Source organism: Gavia stellata, unplaced genomic scaffold (genome assembly GCF_030936135.1).
Source record: "Gavia stellata isolate bGavSte3 unplaced genomic scaffold, bGavSte3.hap2 HAP2_SCAFFOLD_34, whole genome shotgun sequence".
Taxonomy (NCBI): Eukaryota; Metazoa; Chordata; class Aves; order Gaviiformes; family Gaviidae; genus Gavia; species Gavia stellata.
The window spans coordinates 4,923,962-4,946,480 of record NW_026776320.1 but is presented as its reverse complement, the minus strand read 5'-3'; the positions used below and the strand labels follow the sequence as shown (position 1 = coordinate 4,946,480).

The 22,519-nt window shown below is 41.8% G+C and overlaps 1 protein-coding gene across 1 annotated transcript; it reads left to right on the top strand.

The window, feature by feature from the left end:
* Positions 1 to 529: 529 nt before the first annotated feature.
* On the top strand, positions 530 to 21,687 carry LOC132320873 (E3 ubiquitin-protein ligase TRIM36-like). Its single transcript, XM_059834498.1, has 11 exons — positions 530 to 631; positions 5,391 to 5,604; positions 8,745 to 8,774; positions 13,250 to 13,575; positions 15,030 to 15,176; positions 16,273 to 16,368; positions 17,309 to 17,562; positions 18,224 to 18,348; positions 18,903 to 19,196; positions 19,500 to 19,797; positions 21,333 to 21,687. The coding sequence occupies exons 1-11, from the start codon at positions 530 to 532 to the stop codon at positions 21,685 to 21,687; spliced, it is 2,241 nt and encodes a 746-aa protein (XP_059690481.1).
* Positions 21,688 to 22,519: the final 832 nt, after the last annotated feature.

The window sequence follows — 22,519 nt, the reverse complement described above, 5'->3', positions numbered from 1 at the left end:
CAGAAACCGGTCTAAATTAAGGGTTTATGTCATGGTTAGCATGCCACAGTTCCACATTTGGATTCTTTATAAGCATCTGGACCAATACCACCAGGCTTTGGCCTTTCATTCTTTCATGGAAATACTCATAAACTGAACACTATCTTAGCTATGACGACAGTCTCTCAGACTCATTTATTTTAAAAAGATTAAATTTTACTGGTTTGACAATATAGAAGTAAAAAATTAAAGATTGAGGGTTTTTTTTCTGCTATAGCTTTATCTTACATTACTTTAAGATGTGCTCTGCTATGCAATTACTTATTCTCCTGGACAGAGACTGACGCCACTTTAAACATTTACCTACCTTTTGATATGTCTGTTTGTATCTATCTCATTCTGAGTTTAAAAATTGATTTGGCTTTTGGTGTCACCTGAATACTTAGGATGCATTCATTACAGTACTCTATGGTGCTTAGTCTAGCTTATTAAATAAAAACACACACTGTCAGAGGCACTGACAACACACTGTCAGATTTTTTCCGCTACGATGGAAGTGTCACCTTTCAGAAATACAGTTCAACAGTACTTGCCTATCCAGATACTTATTTTTCCAGAACAAGTTTCTTCCTACGAAACAGCACTTTACAATGTAGACTAAGCTAAGAATGGTGTGGTATTGTGTGGATCTTTGTGCAATATAGCTGTTTGGTGACTACTGTGTGATTTGCAAAGCTTCATGCAGGTGTGAATCATGTAGACACTTTTTAGATGTCTAAAGCTTGAGCAAAAAGGCCTTGTTTAAAAACATTCTGACATTAAAAAGGCAAATTAGGAAAATATGTCAGGAGACAAATTGGCTACTCCATCTAGTGACTTGGCTAAATTACAACGGCCTTTGCAATCTTCCCTATTGGCTTTAGAAACTAACCAGTGGCTGTTGTCAAACATATTACCAAAATGGGAAAAGGTCAATGTGGAAGACCATGAATTTCGTTGTAGATGCACTCGGTGTGGCCCAAGATAACCTGTCTTTGGTTCTCAGTTGTATCCAGGCTCAACTGTGGGCGCAATCAGTGGCCGCTTCAATCATAAGAGAGGGTGAAGAAGGCAATCTCCCCACCGAGATTCGGAAAATAATTTGAGATAGTGCCACTGATTTAGAGAAAAAACTCCAGTCCTGGTGGAATTTGGTAAACTTTACCCACGATCCCATCACAAGTACAGCCACAACTTTTGTATTAACTAGACATAATGCTTCAATATATTCCATCTACCCTGTTACTGCATTAGGATTGAATCACAATGGAACCATACTCTATCCATTTGAGCATAGAGTATGGGCCCAAGAAGTGGGACAGAAATGGCAAACTGTGGATTTGGATTCTTGTATTGTACGAGAACAACAAGGGTTCATCTGTGAAGGTAATGCAATCAGAGGTCAGGATATCTGTTTAGATACTGAACAAAATCATTTTGAGTCATTTTGAAACTCGCCCTGACGAAAACCCGGGATGTGATTTTTCTTACTTGGCTCCAGTCACATCTCACCAGCTCTTGCAATCGAATTATACATTAACTCAGGAACTGTTGCCTGCACCCATTGGAATGAATCTCACTTTAGTGAAACAATTGCTACAACAACCAGGATTTAATCAAAATTTTGAAAAAGGTCAAGGGAAACAGACACAGAACTTTAATAACTGTTCATCACAATGTGGAAGAAATACACTGTGTTTTAGAGAGGGTGGAAAAGGTGCGGAACATAAATGGTGGGACACTCTTTTCGGATGGTCACCTACTGCTACAGGCATCCTAAATGAGTTATGCCACCCCATCGTTATTCTCCTGATACTGATTTTGATCAGTCTTGTTTTCTCAGTAATACTACATATCATAAATTGGAGGATGATGAATCGATTAACTCGTTTGGCATCTATACTTGATGCACATAATCAGCTTAACTGATTAAAATGAACGTATTGAAATAATTTTCAAAACTTTCACAGGGGGGAACTTTTGTAAATACTCTGATTTTTAAAAAAAATAATCAAGAATTAATCATATAGAAAGGTTAAATTTGATTAATAAATAAAATAATAAAATACAAATGCATATGTTAGGATTGTTCCGTTAGAAACAATAACCATAGGAACCTCACCAGGGAGTCGCTGTTCCATACTAAGGAACTAACAGTAATGAGATGGAACGATGAAGAACTGAATAGAAAAGTCTGGTTTGAGTCCCGTGACAATGTGACCTGATATGCACCAATGATGCTGCTTGGAAAATTCCTTACCTTTCCCATCTTGATTCAAATATCAAGAATGCCAATCAATAGATATTAATAGAAGTAACCATTGATTATTTTAAGGATGGATATTGATAGAATAGTATAATCCAGAGAGCGATTAATAAAAATTAAATTTTATATATTCTGTATGAAGGTAACGAGGTATGACTTATCTGTGATTTCATCATAAACTAACTGCTGAACAATGTAGCACTGTGAATAGGCAGGATTTGCTTGTCAAGAGAATGATAAGTTGTAGACCTGGTCAGGAAACCGAGGAAAACTTAAGAAGATTCCAAGAATGGAATTTTGCAACCAACCTGAGCAAAGATGGCGTTCAACTGAAGGACACCATGAGGAAGACTATGGACGACCACCAGAGGACCTTAGACGACCACCTGTGTACCTGAAGGCCCATGCCTCACGAGCTTTTACATATATTAACGAGTTCTCGGAAATCGTATGAATATGTTAATTGTTTCCTGGAAATATGATGAATATGTATACTTTGATTGTATATAACTTTTGTAGCAGAGAAACTAGGCACGCACACGTGGTGGAGTGATCCCCTGTGCGTCCAGCGCTGCAATAAAGAAGTGCCTGCTCACCCACATGCAGTGTATACATGAGTTTTTATATTGCAGATTTGTAACAAACTGGTATTATTTTTCAGCTCACTATGAAAGGGAGGAAAGATTTTTTGCCACAATACTTCCTTGCAGATAAGGATAACCTGAATGAAAATATTTTTATTTGCTCAACATGACCTTTTGTTTTGAATCAGAACAACAATAAGCTCTGTTGCTCAGAAATGGGGCTTCTGGGGCTAGAAGCCAAATTCTCGTACAGATTCCCCTGGGCTGACCCCACCACTGCTGAGTACAACACGTCACCTCTGGGAGGTGGATGCACTTACACATACAGCAACAGCTCTGCAGAAGCTGGGTTTAAGAGCCCTTACTCCCGCCTTCTCTCTACCCCACGCACCTCCCTCCACCACACTGACACAGCCATTGCAACGCCACACAGGGAACCCGAACGGGGAAGCGACCTGGTGGAAACAAGAACCTGAAAGAAGCTGCACGTTCTTCCTCAGCATGTCACGTACTTGAGACTGCTTCTGAACATAGGCTCAATTATAGCAAAAACATTTCAACTGACAGAAATTGGGTCCTACCACACCAGCTCAGGTAGGTTCTCGAGACTGTCATCGTGGTGGCTGCCGCAATACAAGATGAACACTCATACATGTCGTTAGCCATTGGATTTTCAGGTGCTTCTCCCAGGATCAATAGCATAAAACTCAAAAATTGTTCCAGAGCAAAGGTGCACATATTTTTTGAGAAGATTACTTTGATCTAAACCATTTACTGAGCTCACTGCAAATGCAATGCTCAGCGCTCCCACTTATTTGAGTCTGTATCCAAACAAATGCTTTTAAAGTACACAGAAAGATAGGGAAAAATATGGGAGAAGCATTTGTTTGAGGTCTACCCTACGTGAAGTCTAATGTGCAGGGAAGATTTTTTTATTTTTTTTTTAAGACCAGCATACCTCTGCTGCTCCTGAGGCAAAGGAGATTGTCAGAAAACAGCTGCCAAAACACAGTGCAATGACCGGAATAGGAACAGGAGGAACTCAAAATGACAGGAAGCAAAATGTGCAAGACAATCTGAAACGGCGGAAGGTGCCCAAGTTAGTAAGTTCCTCAGAAACTTGTTGTCTAGGTGCAGAAAAACTAAAAAAGACCTATCCTGAAAAAGAGAAGAGCCCTGTACCTAGAGCACAATATTCTGTTATTCTGTCTTTAGATACGAATCAAAGGGGTACATTTGTAGAAGATCAAAGAGGAGTACTATCTTGTTCTTGTCTGTTTGCCATTTGCATGAAGGGATACTGGGGTTTGGACACGGAATTTTCCCTGCAAACAAGACCTTTACTGAATTTCTCCGTCCTTCTGGCAGATCCAGGTAGCTGTTTCAGGAGCACAGCGGCAGAGGGAGGGGGAAGAGGAAAAGGAGAGGAATGCTTTTTAAGGGTAACCACATCGTAGCTGTCAAGTTTTTAAAAGGTAATGTGCATGGTGACTGCATAAGCTGCCATATGATCCATCCAGCTGTGCCAAATGCGAGGTAATAAGTAAAAATAGTCTCACTCACTCCCCAGATTTGCTCCCAACCTCGACTGTATACATTTTATGACTCATGATGCCCCAAATATGTCTCAATTTCTGATGATTTTTTGGGGCAGGATCTTACAGACACGTTGCTGCGCAAAAGAGTTGCTGCTCGTAAGGTATTTTATAAACCCAGTAGAACAGCATGGGAAAGACCCCAACAGTAGTAGGTGATATATTATGCTTCTGAAAAAGTAGTCTTTTCCTCTTGATGATGTTTGAAAAATCCATATAACACTTCCCTCAGTGAACATAGCCGAAACCAATACTGTCAGAGCAGGAGCGGAGCGCAGTGCCAGATGGCTGTGGGGTCATTAAATTACTGAAGAGCTGCACAGATCCACGGGCGGCTCTGTGTGCAGGAAATAAATAAACAAACAGATAATGTTCCGGACTGGAACTATTAGCCTAACGAAGTCAAGGCAGTTCCAGTGCTTAAATGTGGATTACACGGCGGGAAAGCCTGTTGTTTAACCAGTCTGACACTTAATTTCTTTTTTCTCCCTCCCCCACCCCCCCTTCTTGAAAAGCGAGCAAGCGAGCTGAGTTAAACATATGGATTCCTATTGTTAAGAAGTATGGTTGCTTTCGTTTCACTAGGTCCTTGAGTGGAATTAAGACTACTCCCCTCCTCTCCTTTCCTCCCCTGCAAGGCAGACATGACCTAAAGATGAACCGAGTTTGCCTAGTGGCGGTGTTCATTTCAGTTGAAAGGAATGTTGTCAGTGCTTTCATAAATGTTAATTGAGATTTGTTTGCAGCGTTAACCAGCGGAATGCCTCAAACCAGCTAGAATGTGCGATTCTAGAATAGAACGATTATTCTAGAGAGCTGGGCTTTTGTGACATACAGACATACAGCTGTGCAGTAAGTCTTGCTGGCTCACGTTTTCTGCACTTACACTTGGTTTTCCCTCTTTCTGTCATGAAGGTTACCATTAAGGGTATCGAAAGAGAGCTCATCTGCCCAGCATGCAAGGAATTATTTACCCATCCACTGATCCTTCCTTGCCAGCACAATGTCTGTCACAAATGTGTGAAAGAAATACTCTCTGCATTTGAAGACTCTTTCGCTGATGGAGGCTCTGAATCCTCTAATCAGAGTAGCCCTCAAATTCAAAGCTCTTCTTCTAGCGTGGACAGGATTAGTAGATCAGGTACGTATCGGAATTTTTGCGTGTTTTCCTTATTTTATGTGTTCGACTGACTTGAGCCGAATTGCGTCTGCATTGGTAAAATGTCTTCCCGGTACTCCTGATGCAGTTAAAGAGATGACTTAGGGATAGTGCGAGTCTTGTTCATTCTGTGGCAAGAACAATGGGAATATTTTTAAGGACAGTGCACTCTATTTCATATATAATAGATCAGTCTTTGTGGCGTCCTGTAAATCTTTGTAACCATTGTATTTGTTTATTCCTGTATTTCAGTTACATTGAGATGCAGTAGCATCATGTTCAATAGCGTCGATGTTGAGGTGTAGATTTCAGCAGTTTTATTGCCTGTCAGTGGTACTGTTGAGGTGGTTCTCTCAGGTTTCGGCCAGCCTAAATTGAGTAGTTCGACTTCCTTCTGAGCCTCTGCAGACTTTGCAAATGATGGTTTTGTCCTACCCAATTCATTACGCTTACAATAAATCATTTTCCATAGATGATGGTTATTGCACGGTTGCAGAATTGGGAGACAGATGACTGTAAGAAGACTGCGCTAACCGCCTCTTCCAGTGTGGTCTGCTCTGGAAGCTTTAAGGAGCACTCCTCATGCTCTTTGTGATGTCACACTAGAAAGATTCTTACAGCTGTTGTGTAATCCACAGATGAGTTGTTCTTTTACACAGATACATCGAAAGTACTTCTTGAAAGAAACCTCATCTTGGCTTTTAGGCTTCCTTCTGACGTAACTGTCCACTTTAAAACCGCAGTCCGCAGTGATCTGGAAGAGTCGCCCACAAGACAAACCCTAAAGCTGTGTCTTGTATTTCGTATGTTACTAACGTTCATCATCCCCTTCCCAGTTTTCAAAGCTCAAATATTTTATTTCACCCACTTCTTTTAAACAACTCTTGAGTTGTTAGTACTGGTACTCTTTCAGGATCAGTTTGATAAGCAAATGCTGTGTTTGCTGTAGCTTGGCAGGTTGAGGCTTGCATCATTTGAGGGAATCCCCAAACGAAATAACTAGTTGTCTTCATTACAGTCCTGTTTTCTGGATATGGGGTGCACAGCCCCACAATCACTGTTTAGCTCTGCATACATTTCAGCTGCTTTCTCAGCTCTCTCTACCTGCAGCGTTATGTGAAGTTTGAATGAAGAGAGCCCACTGGTGACTGCCATCTCCCAAATCCAAGTCTAGTCCCTTTTTTCCTCAGTAAGCATGATGTTCTGTCGCGGCATTGTATGCATGGACTGAAGCGGTCACCGGTTTCCGCTGCAGCTGTCCACTACGTGGTTTTACAACGTGGACATCAGGGCACCAGGTTGGGTGCCTAAGGAGTGGTGGGCGCACCGTGGGTGACCTGACCTCCTTGTGAGAACTGTGGCTTGCCAAGCGTGGCAGTATCAGACAGGCTGTGCGTGGGGACCAGGCCCCCCATGCTGCTTTCAGCAGTGTAAGTAAGGAGGTAATCCTTAATCTTCCGTGGAAAGCTGCCCTCCAGCTTGCTCTCTGTCGGGCAGTAGAAATAGTGATCTAGCATGATGGGGTGCGCAGGCAGTGCTGTGGCACCGTCCACGCTGTGCACAGAGGAGGCAGAGCTCCCCTGGGAACCTGACATTTAGATGCTACTAGATCTGCAGAGTTCAGTTCGCAGTGCTGCCACAGTTGTTGGCTGCCCTGCTTGCAAGGTTTAGCATTGCTGCTTCGTTATGTCCTTGACGACAGGGCAAGAAAGACCCGTTCTTGGTGCTCCTGCCCCCCTGAGATACATGCACACAAGTTGTTGCAGGGGTTGTAATCTTTAAATCCACAATAGTCTGCCAGCATCCCAGCAAACTGATGGGAAGTTATGTGTGTTATCTCCTCATCTGACCTGCTAGTAGAGGGAGATGAATGCTTTCCTACAGACTTCACACGTGTTTGATGAGTAGCAAGATAGTGTTGAGACTTGGAAATAATGGGCTTCCCCCCAGAGAGCACTGGGCAGATGCACATCACAGGCAAATCAGCATCTCAGGCAGTTCAAATTTGCAAAATGAAAAGCACATGGAAATGGGAGCTTTAAAGAATACATTTGGACATTCAGGTTATACTGTCTTTGCTTCTAATGTTACAGGTATTATAGCTCCACTGCTATGTGGGGTGTGAGATTTGCTCTCAGCCTTCTGGTACCGGTAATGTTCAACCGGCTTGCAAGCTACATTTGTACAATTCTCGTCTTGCATCTGAAGTACCCATACTGTGCATTGCCTTGCCTTAGTAGTTTGGTGATCCTTACAGGAATTTGTAAAAGAACAGCTCCATAGGAGAAACAAACATACAAGAAAACATCCAAAGTGGGGCCTCACATGTATAACAAAAAACCACTGGAATTTCTGGTAGCCTTGTGCAGGGCATGTCACTGTCAAGACATTACTGTTGTATTTGAGAGTATGTAAGACTCCTTCCTCCCACTGTGGGTTTTTTCTTTATCTTTCTTTCACTTAAGGAACCCCTGCTATCTTCATGAGGAGTATCATCTATTTAAAATGATTTTGGCATTTAAATTCTTGAGATGCTAGAAGGAACTGGTCCATGTTCTGTATTTGTTGTGCACATAGAGCTTACAAATACAATTTATCTTACTGTAAAAGGCCGGAACTCTTTATTTTTCAGTTGAAATGGAGTGCGTGTGCTTCTTAAGATCTAATGTGTTGGCTTAAAAAAGTCCCACTGTTCATGTTGTATATAAACTATTTTTTTATTAAAAAAATGTTGCATATAAAATTAAAATGAAGGATATTTATTATTGCTAATCCATTTTCTGTAATGTTAGTGAAATTACAGTGTTGGTGTAATTAGAGTAAAGCATGTAATGTGGTTATGTTGACACTTGCGCACCACTGACAGATGATGCAGAAACTGAATATTTGAAGTATTTCTCCCTGTGCCCCCTCCAAATCTCTTCTTTCTCCCTTTTTCTGTTCTGCTTAAATACTACAGTTGTTTCCTGTGCTAGGAAATTAAACATTCTTGCTTTTCAGCCCTTCAGCAGTTTAACAGCCACAGGAGAGAAAACAGTTGATGCTTTTCATTTGAACCATTGTAAACCAATGGTATATCTCATTTTTCGATTTCTAAACGGCTTTCTGTTCATTGTTCGCAGCCTCACAGAGGAGGTCTTTTGGGTGGAGAGGTAGAAATGCTTCACTTCTTGTATTGGCTAGAGATAGTCTAGCATTTAGATCTCGAGTTAAATATTGTTGGTTAGCATATAGCTTTTTGTCGGTGGTCAAGTCCACAAAATGGCTTTTGCAGTGAGCAAAGGTACAGCAAAGAACTTCTATAAGGAAAGCTTTTCATTCTGTTTAACACTGACTTAAAGGTCAACTGGACTGGAATTCAGTTAAGGGTTGGATTATATTTTTTTCTTGTGTGTATGCATGACTGAACATACATTGATGGGTGCAAAAACGCACATTCTCTCTTCCCTTTAAAGGGCAAACCCAACAGTCACCCTCCTGCCCCATGCTTTTTAATTTTCAAGAGTTTACATGCTCAAGTTTCAGTAAAACTGCTCTCTCACTCGTAGTGAAGTGTAATGACTAGATTGATCTTTGTAACATTGAGAGGTCATGGTTGGCCATCACTTTTAAATGGAGGTAATACCGGTTCTTCATTGTATCTGAGCTCACCTAATTTGATAACGAAGCAGATGATTGAAATTTACACCATGTTAATCTGAGTAGGTAGATCTGGATCTGGCAATTTAGCACAGCACATGAATATATGAGGAAAACTAAGTATTTTAAATTGATACACTTGTAATGTTTGGCGTGCTTAGTGACGCAGTCAGGTTGAAGGATAGCCAGTGTCTCTTTGTTTTAAGTACATCTAATTTCCAAAACTGAGCTAATCTGAGCATCTCAGCCACTGCGTGGGCTTGATAACATAAATATTTCTTTTTTTGATGAGATGTTCTGTCAAAAATGGGGAAAAAAACCCCCAAAGCTCCATGTTGCCATAATATTGGCAGGCACATGAGCAATCCGTAGGAATATTGTGTCCTTCAAGAAAGACATGAACTGAGCTAAACACAATTCTGAATTTCACACTCAGTGGAGGACAAAGCAGCTAATCAGAAGGGGAAGTTTAAATTGCCTCAGTTGCAGACTGAAAGTGTCGTAAAACAAAGATACGGTAGGACACCGTCAGAGCTCTTGGAAAGCTGTCCTTACCTGCCCTTCTTGCAGAAAGCACCCTTGATTTGGGGAAGATTAAAGTATCTGAAAATGACATTTTGCAGCTACTGACTCCTCTCACATTTTTTTTTCTTTCCTTTCTTCCTAAAAATCTGTCCAAAAGCATTAACTGAGTTTGGGGGGGTGGCAGTATACATTTATATTTTTTGAAAAACTTTTATGAGAATCCAGGTGACTTTTAATTTTTTTTTTTTTTTTAAACTCTCACACATTTAACTTCCATGTCTTCCATAACCATAGAATTCTGGTGATACTGTTTACTTGGAAAACACGATTTTATCTTTAAGATGCCTTATCCCTTTGTACACCATCAGCTGCAGGTTGGGTTTTTCAGCATTTTAAGTGTTGGTACCTCTCCTTGGGAAGAGGGCATTTAAACATTGTCTTTAAAAGTCATACTTAAGACTGCTCCTTGACTTGCTTCTTTGCAATCTGTATCGTAATATTTGTGAGTTTGGAGTGTGAGCATGAGCATATGTTGCACTAATTTTTTAGTTACTGATTGAGCTATTCATTGCAAGTGGAACAGTCTGTTTACAAACCACAGTGGAAAATGTCTTGTGATGATTCCTAATATTTCACAAAATACATACTTGTTTGTTGTAAACTGGATTGGCAAAGAGTAAAAGAGCATACGGGGAGGACCTAAGTTTCTCTGAGCTGCACATTTACTATGACTAGAAAATCTGTGGGTTTTGCTGCTGGTTTTTTGTGGACTTTGGTTTTTTTGGTTTTTTTGGGGTTTGGTTTTTTTTTTGTGTGTAAGCAGAATTCAGGTTTAGCAAACTGGACACAAGACAGATAGGAAAGATAGTGCTCGAAATAATTTACCACTTCATCAGTGCTTTCTATTTAAAATACGAGTGTAGAAATCCTATAAGCAGAAAGCAGGCTAATTCTTACTGCATGTTAGTGTTGTAACACTTGCTAGGCAAAAAGTGTTCCCATACTTGAAGTATTAAAGCGGCAGAGCATGCCAAGAAGCTTAGCAAGTAAACTTCCAGGGTTTAAAACAGGGGGAAAAAACCAATCCTGGGCTCTTAGCGTTCTGTCAGTGAAAAGGGATGAGACATCTGAAGGTGCGCAGGACTTCCTTGACGCTGGATTGCTTTCCGTAAGCAGAGTGTCACCAGTCTTTGCAGAGCATGGCTCATGATGACGGTCTTGTTTTGGTCCACCGTGGGCAGAATGAAAGGCCTCCATTGGGATGCAGCTGAACTCACCTTTGAGTTAAAGAAACACCCCTTTCACATTTGAGCCGCTTGGGCCAGACTTCAAAAGCATGCGACTGGATACGAATTTCAGATTGTATTTTTAAACTTGACCACTGCACTATGTTTTTCTTTCTTGTTATCTTGCTTTGTCATTGCTTGCTCTCTGCTATAGCGTACTGCTTGTAGGCAGTCCCTGTACATACGACACGGTATCATTATTTTCTTAGTTTTAGCAAATGTAAGTACTCCAGATCCCTTTCTGTTGACTGCATGGCACTGCATGCAAAATCATCTTTTTGTTTAGGCCATTGTAGAAGTCTGTGTAGAAGATCTCTTTGTGTTCCTGTGCGCAGTGCTAGCACGGAGCATACATTGGAAATACAGATTGCATTTCACTGCTGTTGCTGTGCATTGCATGTGTGTGTTGCTGTGTATGCCAAGTTACAGGTACTGCAGGATGTGCAGTTTGGGTAATTAATTCACTTCAAGTAAGTACTAAAAAAAAAAAAAAGAAAAAAAAAAATCTCTGCTTCCCTTAGCCAGAAAATTGCATACCGGTGCCTTATGTCACCCATACTGTTCTGTTAATGCAGTCTAGCTGTTCTGCTCAGAACCTACAGAAAAGCATGAGACCAGCCGAGTTTGAGACTGACATTTATTCATGCTCTGGTTGTGGCTTCTTAGCTGATAGTGATGCATAACTACCATGGGGTACATTTTGAAGATTTTTAAAGGAACTAGTTTCTTACAGGAGTGTTGGTTTGTTTTTTTAAAGAGACTGGAAAGGGCGTGAGAGGTAGGGAGGTTTTGGATTGTTGGGTGAAGCACCCACAGAAGAGTGACACAAGGCAAGTGTCTTTTGGATAGCATCAAAGGACACTTCAAAAAGAAATGAAGCATCAACATTTCTGATGGGAAGATCCTCACTAAATACAGATGGGACCAAATTTCACTTTCTGAAGAAGAACCAATTTCAACACTAAGAATTCAGCTTGAAGTCATACCTCTATTTACAAATTAGTTATACCAACATGCAGTCATCTCAAGGGGATCTTAAAACCATGCTCCAGCTCGAGAGAATGGTTTTTTATTTCTTTGTAAGGGGAGGCTGAGAGGATACATGTTAAGCCTAAACACTGGCTTAACCTGCTTCAGTAATACATAAAGGACTAATTTTGATAGTTGTGCCCTGTGGGTTCATGAGTGAGACATGGGGATGCACTCTCTGTTTGATAGCCTCAAGAATGTTACCCTGTAAATAGTTTTTGGGTCTGTGTGAGCCATCCCCTGGAACAGGCTCCAAAGAATCCCTAGGCTTGCGACTTGACTTGAGCCTTGGATCACTTTATTTTGGAGAAGAGGGGAAATTTGTGCATAGCTGTTTCGTAGGAGTGCAGCTTCTCTACTGTCCCCTTTTGAAATGAAAAGAGATAAGCTGTACCCTTGTGTAACCATGCAGATCTGGGGTTCCCCAGTTCAAGGTAGAGGAATCTCTCAGACATAACCGTCTCAGCATCCCCTTTGGTGTGCGGGGCTTACTTAGCAGCCCTCCTTTATCAAGGCCGTTCAGCAAGGGCCAAGTCAGCCTCTACGTATTTTGACTGAATGATTTGGCTGAGATTTCGTACTGGTGATATCTAGTTCTCTTGTTTTCCTCTTTAGATTTTTATGATGCCTCTTGGGGTAAGCCAGATAAGTTTGACTCGGCCAAAGCAAACTTCAGGGAGCTCCAAGTTGGCTATATTTGTCTGGGAATAACCAGTCTCACTCTGGGAATAGACATCTTACACTTCAGCGTGTTACGAAGCTGTTGCTCTCTATGTGGGCAGCCAGTTAGCCTAAAACCAACTGGTTTCCGGAAGGTTTTGTGTTTAGTCTTTTGAAAGGCTGCGGCTTGAGTGCATGCAAAACTAGACGAAGAAGATAGGATTGGAATAGCTAAATTAACCTTACCGTAGAATTAAGTTTTAGAGTAGTAGTTTGTAATGCCCCCTGAACTCAGACATTACACTACCTTGTCATGGCAAATGTATTCTCTTTGGCTTGGCAGAGTGCATATGAATTGGTATTGTACTGGTTTGGATGATGTGCTACGATAGTTTGAAATTGGTTCATAAATTCCTGTGCTTCTCCCTTTAAAATCTAAACCTCTTCTGTTTACACTCCTCCTAAATCAGGATTTGGTGTCTACACAGGCAGAAAACGTAATTCACTGACTCCTAGATCGAGTCTGTTTCCTTGTCCGGGTTGCCAGCGGGATACTGATCTCGGAGAACGTGGCATCAATGGCTTATTTCGCAACTTTACTTTGGAAACCATTGTGGAAAGATACAGACAGGCAGCCAGGGCAGCCGTTGCTATTATGTGCGATTTCTGCAAACCTCCACCTCAAGAGGCCACAAAGAGCTGCATGGACTGCAGGGCAAGCTATTGCAACGAATGTTTCAAAATACACCATCCTTGGGGAACTGTGAAAGCCCAACATAAACATGTAGGACCAACCACCAACTTCAGACCCAAGGTAAGTATCCCGTATCTTACAGAATTTGGGTTGCAGCATTTGCATATAGCTTCAGACATATCTGTGCAATGGTAGTTGCTTTTTGGGACCGTTGTTCCTTTTTTGACTATTGCTGTTATTCATTGAGTGAACCATAAGCTTTTGTTCTTGCTGACAGCATGACTGCAGTTTTGAACATGTCTGCCTGCACAGACGATTCTCCTGAAAGTTTCCTTCTCTCCTCGCACCTCCCCCCGAATCCAGCAGTCAATGACAATGGGATAGCTTATTGCATATTCTGCTGAATGACAGTCTTATGTACCAAGGTGCTAGCGAGACTGGTGTCTTTGGGCTTTTCACCATAGACTAAGATAACATTCGGGGCTTGAGAGTTGGTTTCAGAGATGGTTTGCAATTTTAGCTTAGTGTGTCCATATTTATGCTACTCACTTCTATTTTTGAGCCCTTTCCTGTCCTTTCTTGTATGTGTGTGCGTGTGTTAAAAGATGATGCTTTTAAAGCTTGACTGTTGGCACTGATGTCGTGTTCTCCTCCTTGACATGACACTGAAAAGCTTTCTCAAAAGCTTCTCTTTGGTAACATGGAGTAGATGGACCCAAATGTCTTTCAGTGCTCTGGAACGAGGCAAAGCATTTCTTTTTTTTTAAAACACACATGCACACATGTGCACAAGCACACCCACCCACACCCACCCACCCCCTTTTAGACGGTTTTATCTGTTGCTTGAGCTTGGAGTTGAGCAGCACTTTTTTTGCCTCTTCGAGCAGTTACTTCAACGTGTTCAATTTTTGAAAGATTACTTTTAGCAAACACCAGCTTTTTCGCAATGCTGTTTAAGCTGCTACTGGAATTAACGCTCAGCATGAACAACTTGTAATTGGAGTCAGACAGAAAAAATGAAACACTGGAGCCTTTTCTCTTTAAAATGACTGTGACTGGTGGTGTGGCTGCATTTCATCTGTTGCTCCAAGAGCAATGGCTATGTGGCTGATCAGAGTCTAGCTTAAATTTAAATCATTACAGTATTATGTCAACTCCTGCCTTAAGACAGTTCGTAGTTGTTTCAAGAGATGCTGGCATGGACACAGTTAAATTTGACAGCGTGGCTGTGTTATATATTGCATTCACAGCTCTGAACAGGAGTGTAGGGAGCTTGAGGCACGCAAACAACTTCAGGGATTAGCAAAATGGTTGATTGCAGTATGGAGGCTACATGATGTGTACACAGACATCGCTACAGGTTTACTCACTGTGAACCTCGTGAAACTGTGTGTGTTCATCTGCTGGCTTTCACTGGCATAGACAAATATAAAAGGTGGAAGATAAACTGAATATAAAAAATCCACTGATGAAATCAGATGCTGCTGTGGGGTGATTTAGTGTTTTGATGGTTTGTTGGCCACCTCAGTTTTTGGAAGTACACCTGCATTCTCTCTGCTCTCTTTTTTTTTCAGATTTTGATGTGTCCAGAACATGAAATGGAGAGGGTAAACATGTACTGTGAAATCTGCAGAAGGCCTGTTTGTCATCTTTGTAAACTGGGTGGATGTCATGCAAACCATAGAGTAACAACCATGAGAACTGCCTACAAAACCCTTAAGGTAAAAGTAAATATTGTTGGACCTGGCCTTAAGAAGGGGAAAAGTACTGAGCTTCTGGTGTAAGGGCAAACTCCCTGTGGCAGGAAGCCAGGATGTGTGTTTAGAGGACACTGAACCAGTCATGAGGCATGCTGTTGTGCAACATCTGTTAATATAGATATTAGTGTGACATAGCGCACTTCTGAGAAACTGTATTTTCTATGAGGCGTGAAACATAACCTCTTAAAAGTCCTTCCACCTTGTTTTAGCCAACTGTATAGCAGTACTGACCAATGCAAAAGGTTTAAGCAGTTTATACTTTACAATCTAGCTTTTTTCAGGTAAGTGTCCTTGTGGCTTGGATTAGCTGATACTTCAGAAGCACTCCTGAAAAATTTGCATTGGAAGTATCTGTTGGGACCTTGTATGTTTCTGAAGTTGCATAGCTGTTAATTCGCAGTACAACAGGGAAGACTTGCAAACATTGCTTTGTTGTTAAAGAATGATTGCTTCTACCTCCTCTTCTTCCTTTTCTTCCTCTCTTGCTCACAAGAAAAAAAAAAAGGGGGGGCGGGGTGGGGGGGAAGACCAGACCAGCCTGCCTTGTGCTCTTTGGCCTCCTTGCCTGTTTGCAAGGCTTTTCCTGTACAGCTGTTAACTCTTGCAAGTCAGGAAATGCAGAGACACTCCTAAGTTCATGCTTTGAACCACTCATTCTTCTAGCAAATCTTACTACAAACGAGTTAATAACTAACGTGGCTTTTCTGTAAGTTTTAGTAACGTCCTGAAGCCTCATGTTCCTAGCCTAAGAGAAGGTGGCACTTGTGGCTGGGGAAGACTGAGCCAGCTGAGGCTGTTACCTCTTGTCCTTAGAGGCTGTTACCTCTTGTCCTTAGAGGCTGTGCCCCCAGTCCTGCCCACATCAGTGGCCTGATGTCCCTGTGCAGTCATTGCGGGTCACTGAGCAATTCTCCGCAGGGGTGCTGCTCATAACTGGTGGCAGGCTGTTGTCCTCGCAACTAGATAAAGCGAGTGCTAGCTGGATGACCTGCCTGTGCTGGTTGTCGGTTTGGGTGGGATACCCTTCTTCTGCTAGCTCGCTGTTTTGTTTTAACAGGAGAAGCTTTCAAAAGATATTGAGTACCTCATCAGTAAGGAGAGCCAGGTGAAAGCTCACATCACACAGCTGGATCTGCTGCTGAAAGAAACAGAGGTAAGAGTGTCTTCCGTGTTGTCTGGGGATAGCCCTTGCAGGGACACAGCAGAGACTCAAACTGTTTTCACTGAAGTGTTTCAAATCCTTTGGCTTTTTTCAGTTAGCCAGTAAAACAATTTCTGAACAGTTTGTGTTAGTCCTGAATCACAAATGGTAAGACCTAATCCTGACAGCGTTGGAAATATGGGCAACATACAGAGGGAAGTTAAGTTTTGGGTGCTGCTGTAAATTTAATTGAAAGAAAGCTTGTTTGATACCTTAATCAAAGAGAGGTGGGTTAGACTTACAGCTCTTGTGTATTAACGGTGCTTCACAATTTACACTGGCTGTTTGCCGCCTTGAGGATGTTGCAATAAAGTCAGAATGAAGAGTAAAATCTCCCTGCAGAAGAGTCAGAGCTGGGAGCTCACGTACAAGCTGAAAAACACAATGGCAGAAATTGCAGGAGCTCCTGGCCCTGCCTGTATCTTGATAAAGATTGTCTCTGTGCTTTGTAGTTCCTTTTATCCAGGGCACTAGTTAGAGGTGACCCTACAGTTCTGAGGGCATATGTGAGAAGCTGGGCTGGACCCCCATCTCAGTGTGGTTGGGGAAGGTGGAGGAGCACCTAGCTCTTGGGCATGAAGACTTCAGAAACTGACCTGTTTCTACAGTGCTTTTCCATGAGCTGTTTAGACACGTGCTATGCGTAACTCAAGACATAATCAGAGGAATACTTTCCTGCTCTTCGTTCTCTGTGTTGATCCAGTAAACGCTCACTAGCTTGGGTGCAGTGCTGATCACATTTTCAGTGCTGATGGGCATAACAAAGCTCATTAGTCTTGTCTGTCAAATGGATGACTAGATTGCTGTGATACCTTGAACAACTTGAGGTATGTTTCTGTAGACAGCCACAGTGCTGTGGAATCTGTCTAAAATGTCTTTCGTTCCCTCCTAGTGCAACAGTGAACGAGCTAAAGAAGAAGCATCTCAGAGCTTTGAGAAATTATCTCATGTCCTAGAAGAGAAGAAGTCCGCAGCTCTTAGGGCAATTGAAACTTCTAAGAATTTAAGGCTGGAAAAATTGCAAACGCAAGCAGAGGAATATCAAGGGCTCCTGGAAAATAATGGCCTTGTAGGATATGCTCAAGAGGTGCTTAAAGAAACTGATCCATCTTGTTTTGTTCAAACAGCAAAACAGCTTCATGACAGGTATCTTCATTATCTTCTGTTTGAAGTACAGATACTGTTCCAGGATGTCTGGTCAGTCATATTCTTTTGACACCTGCTAGCAAAGTACTGAATGCAGTACCTTGTATTGCAAAGGCTCAGAGATGGTCCCAGTACCGTTCAGTAGAAATTGCTACATTACAGTGTGCGTTAAGAAACAGCAGTCAGGAGGGGCTCTGTCCTGTGACAACACGTGGCCTTGTTCAGTAGGACTGCACTGGAAGGGTAGCCCATTCAGCTCACTGACACATTCCTTTGCTCAGAGATTGTATCAGGTATTTGCAAGTTAATCTAACAGGTCTCTTCTGGCTTTAAAGTCTTTGATCTTAATAGCTGTTCTCCATTAGCGCTTCACATCTGTTTTGTTCTTTGAACATAATGCCCCAAATTGTTAAAATGCTCTACCAGCTGAACGATTACCTCTTCATTATCTTTACACTGATACCTTTACACTGATGTACAAAAGACCTTAAATTTTGCATTTGAATTCTGTCTAGAGAGACAGAAATTTCTGGGAGACATCAGTAAGTACACGAAAACAGCACTTTTTATAAAGCAAAACCTAGCATTTTTAGTTTAAGGAATGCACACATGTGAATTCCCTTTTCTCTGTTCTGCCATCCCTTTGCTTCTGTGCTTTCAGAATCCAAAAAGCTACTGAATCTCTGAAGAGCTTCAGGCCAGCAGCTGAAACTACTTTTGAAGACTTTGTGGTGGACATAGCTAAGCAAGAAGAGATCCTTGGTGACTTGTCCTTCCATTCCAATGGTAAATTGCGAGAGCATCAGGTCTTTCTCAAGTTACGACTTGAAGGGCTTCTCTGGAAAGAGGCAAAACTTATGCAGGGCTGCAGCTGCAGAACTCAGTCTTGTGACTTGCATTGTCCCTTCTGTCTCTGTGATCCACAAGGCATTACCTGGCAGCAATGCTAGCTTCAGCTTTGAAAAAGAAGCTAAGATGCCGTTGCATTCAGTACCAGTTTACATTGGCTTCCAAAACATTGTACTTAAGTAATACTAGGTCTTCCTAGAAGCTTTTTGTTAACATGACAGAAAAGAATAGGCTTTTAGATGCTTTTTTAGCTGCCAGCAAAAATAAATAATACAACTTTCGAAGTAAAAACAGAAAGTAAGGGATTTATGTAAGTGCATGAATGGAACCATCCTCATCTGTACTCTTTAACTGATTGAGTCAGATTTCTGCCCCCACCCCCACCCCCCCCAAGTGCTATAGCCACTCAACAAAGGGCTTGTATGGTTAATTCTAAAACAACAGATATCTAAATTTGAGGGTTTTTTTCTCCTGAATCTCTGGCATTCCAGGTCTAGAAATACCAGAAATCAATGAAGAGCAGAGCAGAATGTACAACAAAGCTCTGATCAGCTGGGAATGCCCTGGGAAGACAGACTCAGCTGATATCTATGTTCTTGAGTATCGTAAGCTTAATAGAGAAGAGGAGAGTGCGACGTGGCAGGAGATCAAAGTTTGCAGCAAGAGCAAAGTAATATCTGATCTTGATGATGACAGCTCCTATGCCTTCAGAGTTCGAGGATATAAAGGGTCCATCTGTAGCCCTTGGAGCCGAGAAGTTATTTTGCGTACGCCTCCAGCTCCAGGTATTGGGTTTTCTTATGTCCACAAGGTGTTGAATCTGTGTCTGTCGGTGTTAAGAGCTGTAGGTGGTTTCCAGTAGTTCCCAGACTTCTACTCTACTGTTACCGGTTGCGTAAATGTTTAGAAGCACTGTTAACAAACAGGTTAAGTAGGTGGCATGCTGAGACCGTTTTAGCTTGCATGACGTTCCCGGTAGCCTTTAAAAGTGAGAAATTCTGATGCCAGCATGACTTAAAATGTAGTTTATAAGCACAGAAGGCCAAATACTTAACTAAGAGGAAATTTTTTTGGATACTGTTTTTCAGTTTTCAGTTTTCTTTTTGATGACAAATGTGGGTACAACAGTGAACATCTCCTGCTGAACCCAGGAAGAACCTCTGTGGAAAGCAGGGCTGGATTTCCTCTACTGCTGGGATCTGAGCGCATGCAGGTCGGATGCTACACAACCCTGGATTACATCATTGGCGACACCGGGATTGCCAAAGGGAAGCACGTCTGGGCTTTTCGTGTGGAAGCCTATTCATACCTGGTGAAAGTGGGAGTTGTTTCTAGCAACCAGATACAGAAATTGTTCCATAATACCCATGATGTGACCAGCTCAAGGTAAATTGCAGACTCTTGCTCGATACATGTTTTATATAAGGAGATGGCTTTTTAAAAAATAAGTTAAGAGTGAGTCTGGTCGCAATTAGTACACAAGGTGAACCTAACTAGTGGAAAGTAGCTTGAAGGATATGCTGTAAGCAGGTTGTCCTGTTCATCCCCTGCTATTAGCAGAAAGGTGTTGTAATTATCCAGAGTCCTATTTTCATTCTTTTTGGGAAAGAAATGAGGTTCCTATAGATGTCAAGATGTGCCAGTTAAAGCAAGAAGGTAAAAAAAAAGCATCACTTGCAAGATTGAAGCAATGTTTAATTGTCAATAGTAAGACTCTGCCTTAATTTCCTTAGCATACTAGGTTTGGCAGCCATTCAGAGGTACAATGTTCACTGTGTGTATCTGTGTATCTTTGCTGTAGCTTGCGTCACGGTGGATTCCAAGTCACTGGCTTATCCCAGGCTATACACTTGCATATGGTACTGGAGTGCTACTGTTCCCAAGCCAAAGTACAGTGGACAAACCAATAAAAAGATTTCAGCTCTGAAGTATGGTTGTAGTAAGCCTGGATGTGTCTAGGAACTGCAGGCTGGGAAGCTATCTCCTGAGGACTCTTTAACTTTTTCAGGAATGTAAAAAATGTATCAGCTTCCTCCTGTGTAACATACTGAAAGTGTAAGAACGCCTGTGTCTTGAGCTGCTTAAAGCCAGACGGAGGCTTTTTGCAAAGTGAGAAATTAGATCCTGATTTCCTGATTTCTTTTTCCTTATCCACACAAATACCTGGAAAACTTTGGCTGACACAAATCCAATCTCCCCCCAGACATCCCAAAAATGCAAACCTAGCTAGGGATTGTCGGCACAGAAGAATGTGTGCTTCTCCAGTGTGTCTTCATCTGGTGACAGAAGTAGGGGGCAAAAGCATGTAGACTGAACAAATCTGGCCGCAAACTTTCCCCAGTAACCAGCTGGGAAACAGGGGTTCATGGAAACCTCCAGGCAGAGCACTTTAAAAAAAACCAAACCACCAAACCAAAAACTTAAACCACTACTTTTTGTGTTGTGAATTTTAAAGACAATGTAATACAGCAGTGGTGAGGAAAACTCATAGGACAACAGTCATGTTAAATGTATTTACTCGTGTCATTTAACATTATGTAAATGAAGTTAAACATACCTTGTCTGTAATCATTAGTCATAGTCGCTAAATTACTTTTCAAGTTAACTAATTTGCTATACCTGTAGGTTCATTAATGATTACCTAGCATGAGTACATTTAGATACATCCGCTCCTTAGTAAAGCCTTCTGTGGTCTTGTCCTCGTTAGTGTTTAGCTGTTATTTATTGTCTGAAGTGGCCCAAGTGAGTGTTCTCCACCTACTAAATGCGTCTTCCCTCCTGGCTTAGGTATATTTTTACCCCACAAGGTTTTGCAGGTGACCATGTGGTGTTTCTTGTCTTACAAAAATGTTTTCTCCAGTTCACATCACTGATCCCCCTTCAGAATTTGACAAAAGCAAATGGTTGTTTTTCTGTTCTAGGTACGAGCAAGACAGTGGTCATGACAGTGGGAGTGAAGATGCCTTCTTTGACTCACCACAGCCTTTCACACTGGTCACTTTAGGCATGAAGAAGTTCTTTATCCCCACAACACCTGCTGCCCCCAAGGATCCAGCGAGCAGAATCCTTCCCCTGCCATCGTGCTTGGGCATCTGCCTCGACTGTGACAAAGGCAAGGTGGGGTTCTACGACGCAGGCCGTATGAAATGCCTTTATGAGTGCGAGGTGGACTGCTCTGGCATAATGTACCCAGCATTTGCCTTAATGGGTGGTGCAGCAGTTCATCTTGAGGAACCTGTCACAGCAAAGTACGGGGAGTACCACGACGACATCTAGTGCAGTGATCTCTTCCCATTGCTGTTCTGAGGTGGAAGACGAGAGAGAGCAGAAGAATTCTACCTTAGTTTTCACTCCTGATTAATTACATTCTGTCCACATGTTGCTTACAAGCCTCTGGGTCATGCTTTTTTTAAACAAACGGTTCAGACACGTCCCACACTAGTGGGAAATGTTCTTCCAGGAACTCTCCTGCCTTTCTTGTGATCTGTGCAATGCTTTTCTCCACAGACTTTCTTCCCAGGGGGAAGCAGGGAAGAAGTTTGACTAGCAACCAAAATTACTCTTCGGGGGTAGAAATCTACCTTTTGTGTAACGTAAATCCTTACATAGTCAGTTTTGCATTTAATGAAATCAAAGCTGACAGCGTGTGATTGCCATTCTCCTTTCAAGAAATCTGCCTGAATGCCTCTGAGGGGTCAAATGCTTTCCAATTAACCCCTGAGCACCAGGGGTTGGGCCCTTCAGCACGAAAGAACATTTGCAAAAATACAGTATAAAGCAGGGAGAAATCAGAACTGCAGCTGAACGTTTAGGTTTTATTTGGAAAGAGGAGGGTAAACTAGAATCTGATTGCATGTCATATACCTTTAATGTGACGGTAAGCTAAAACTCTAATTCTGACACCTGGTGTCGTGTAGTTGGTGGCATAATGGTAAGTTTCTTGACTCTTCCAGGCTTTTACTATAGGCTATATAAAAATATATAAAGTGCAATTCTACCTTAAACATCAGACTTACTTTAGAGTCCAAAATCAGAAGTGTTTGCATGTGTGAGTAATTGTACCTGGTATTTAGGCAAAAGCATATGAGTTACTGACATGAGTAATAAT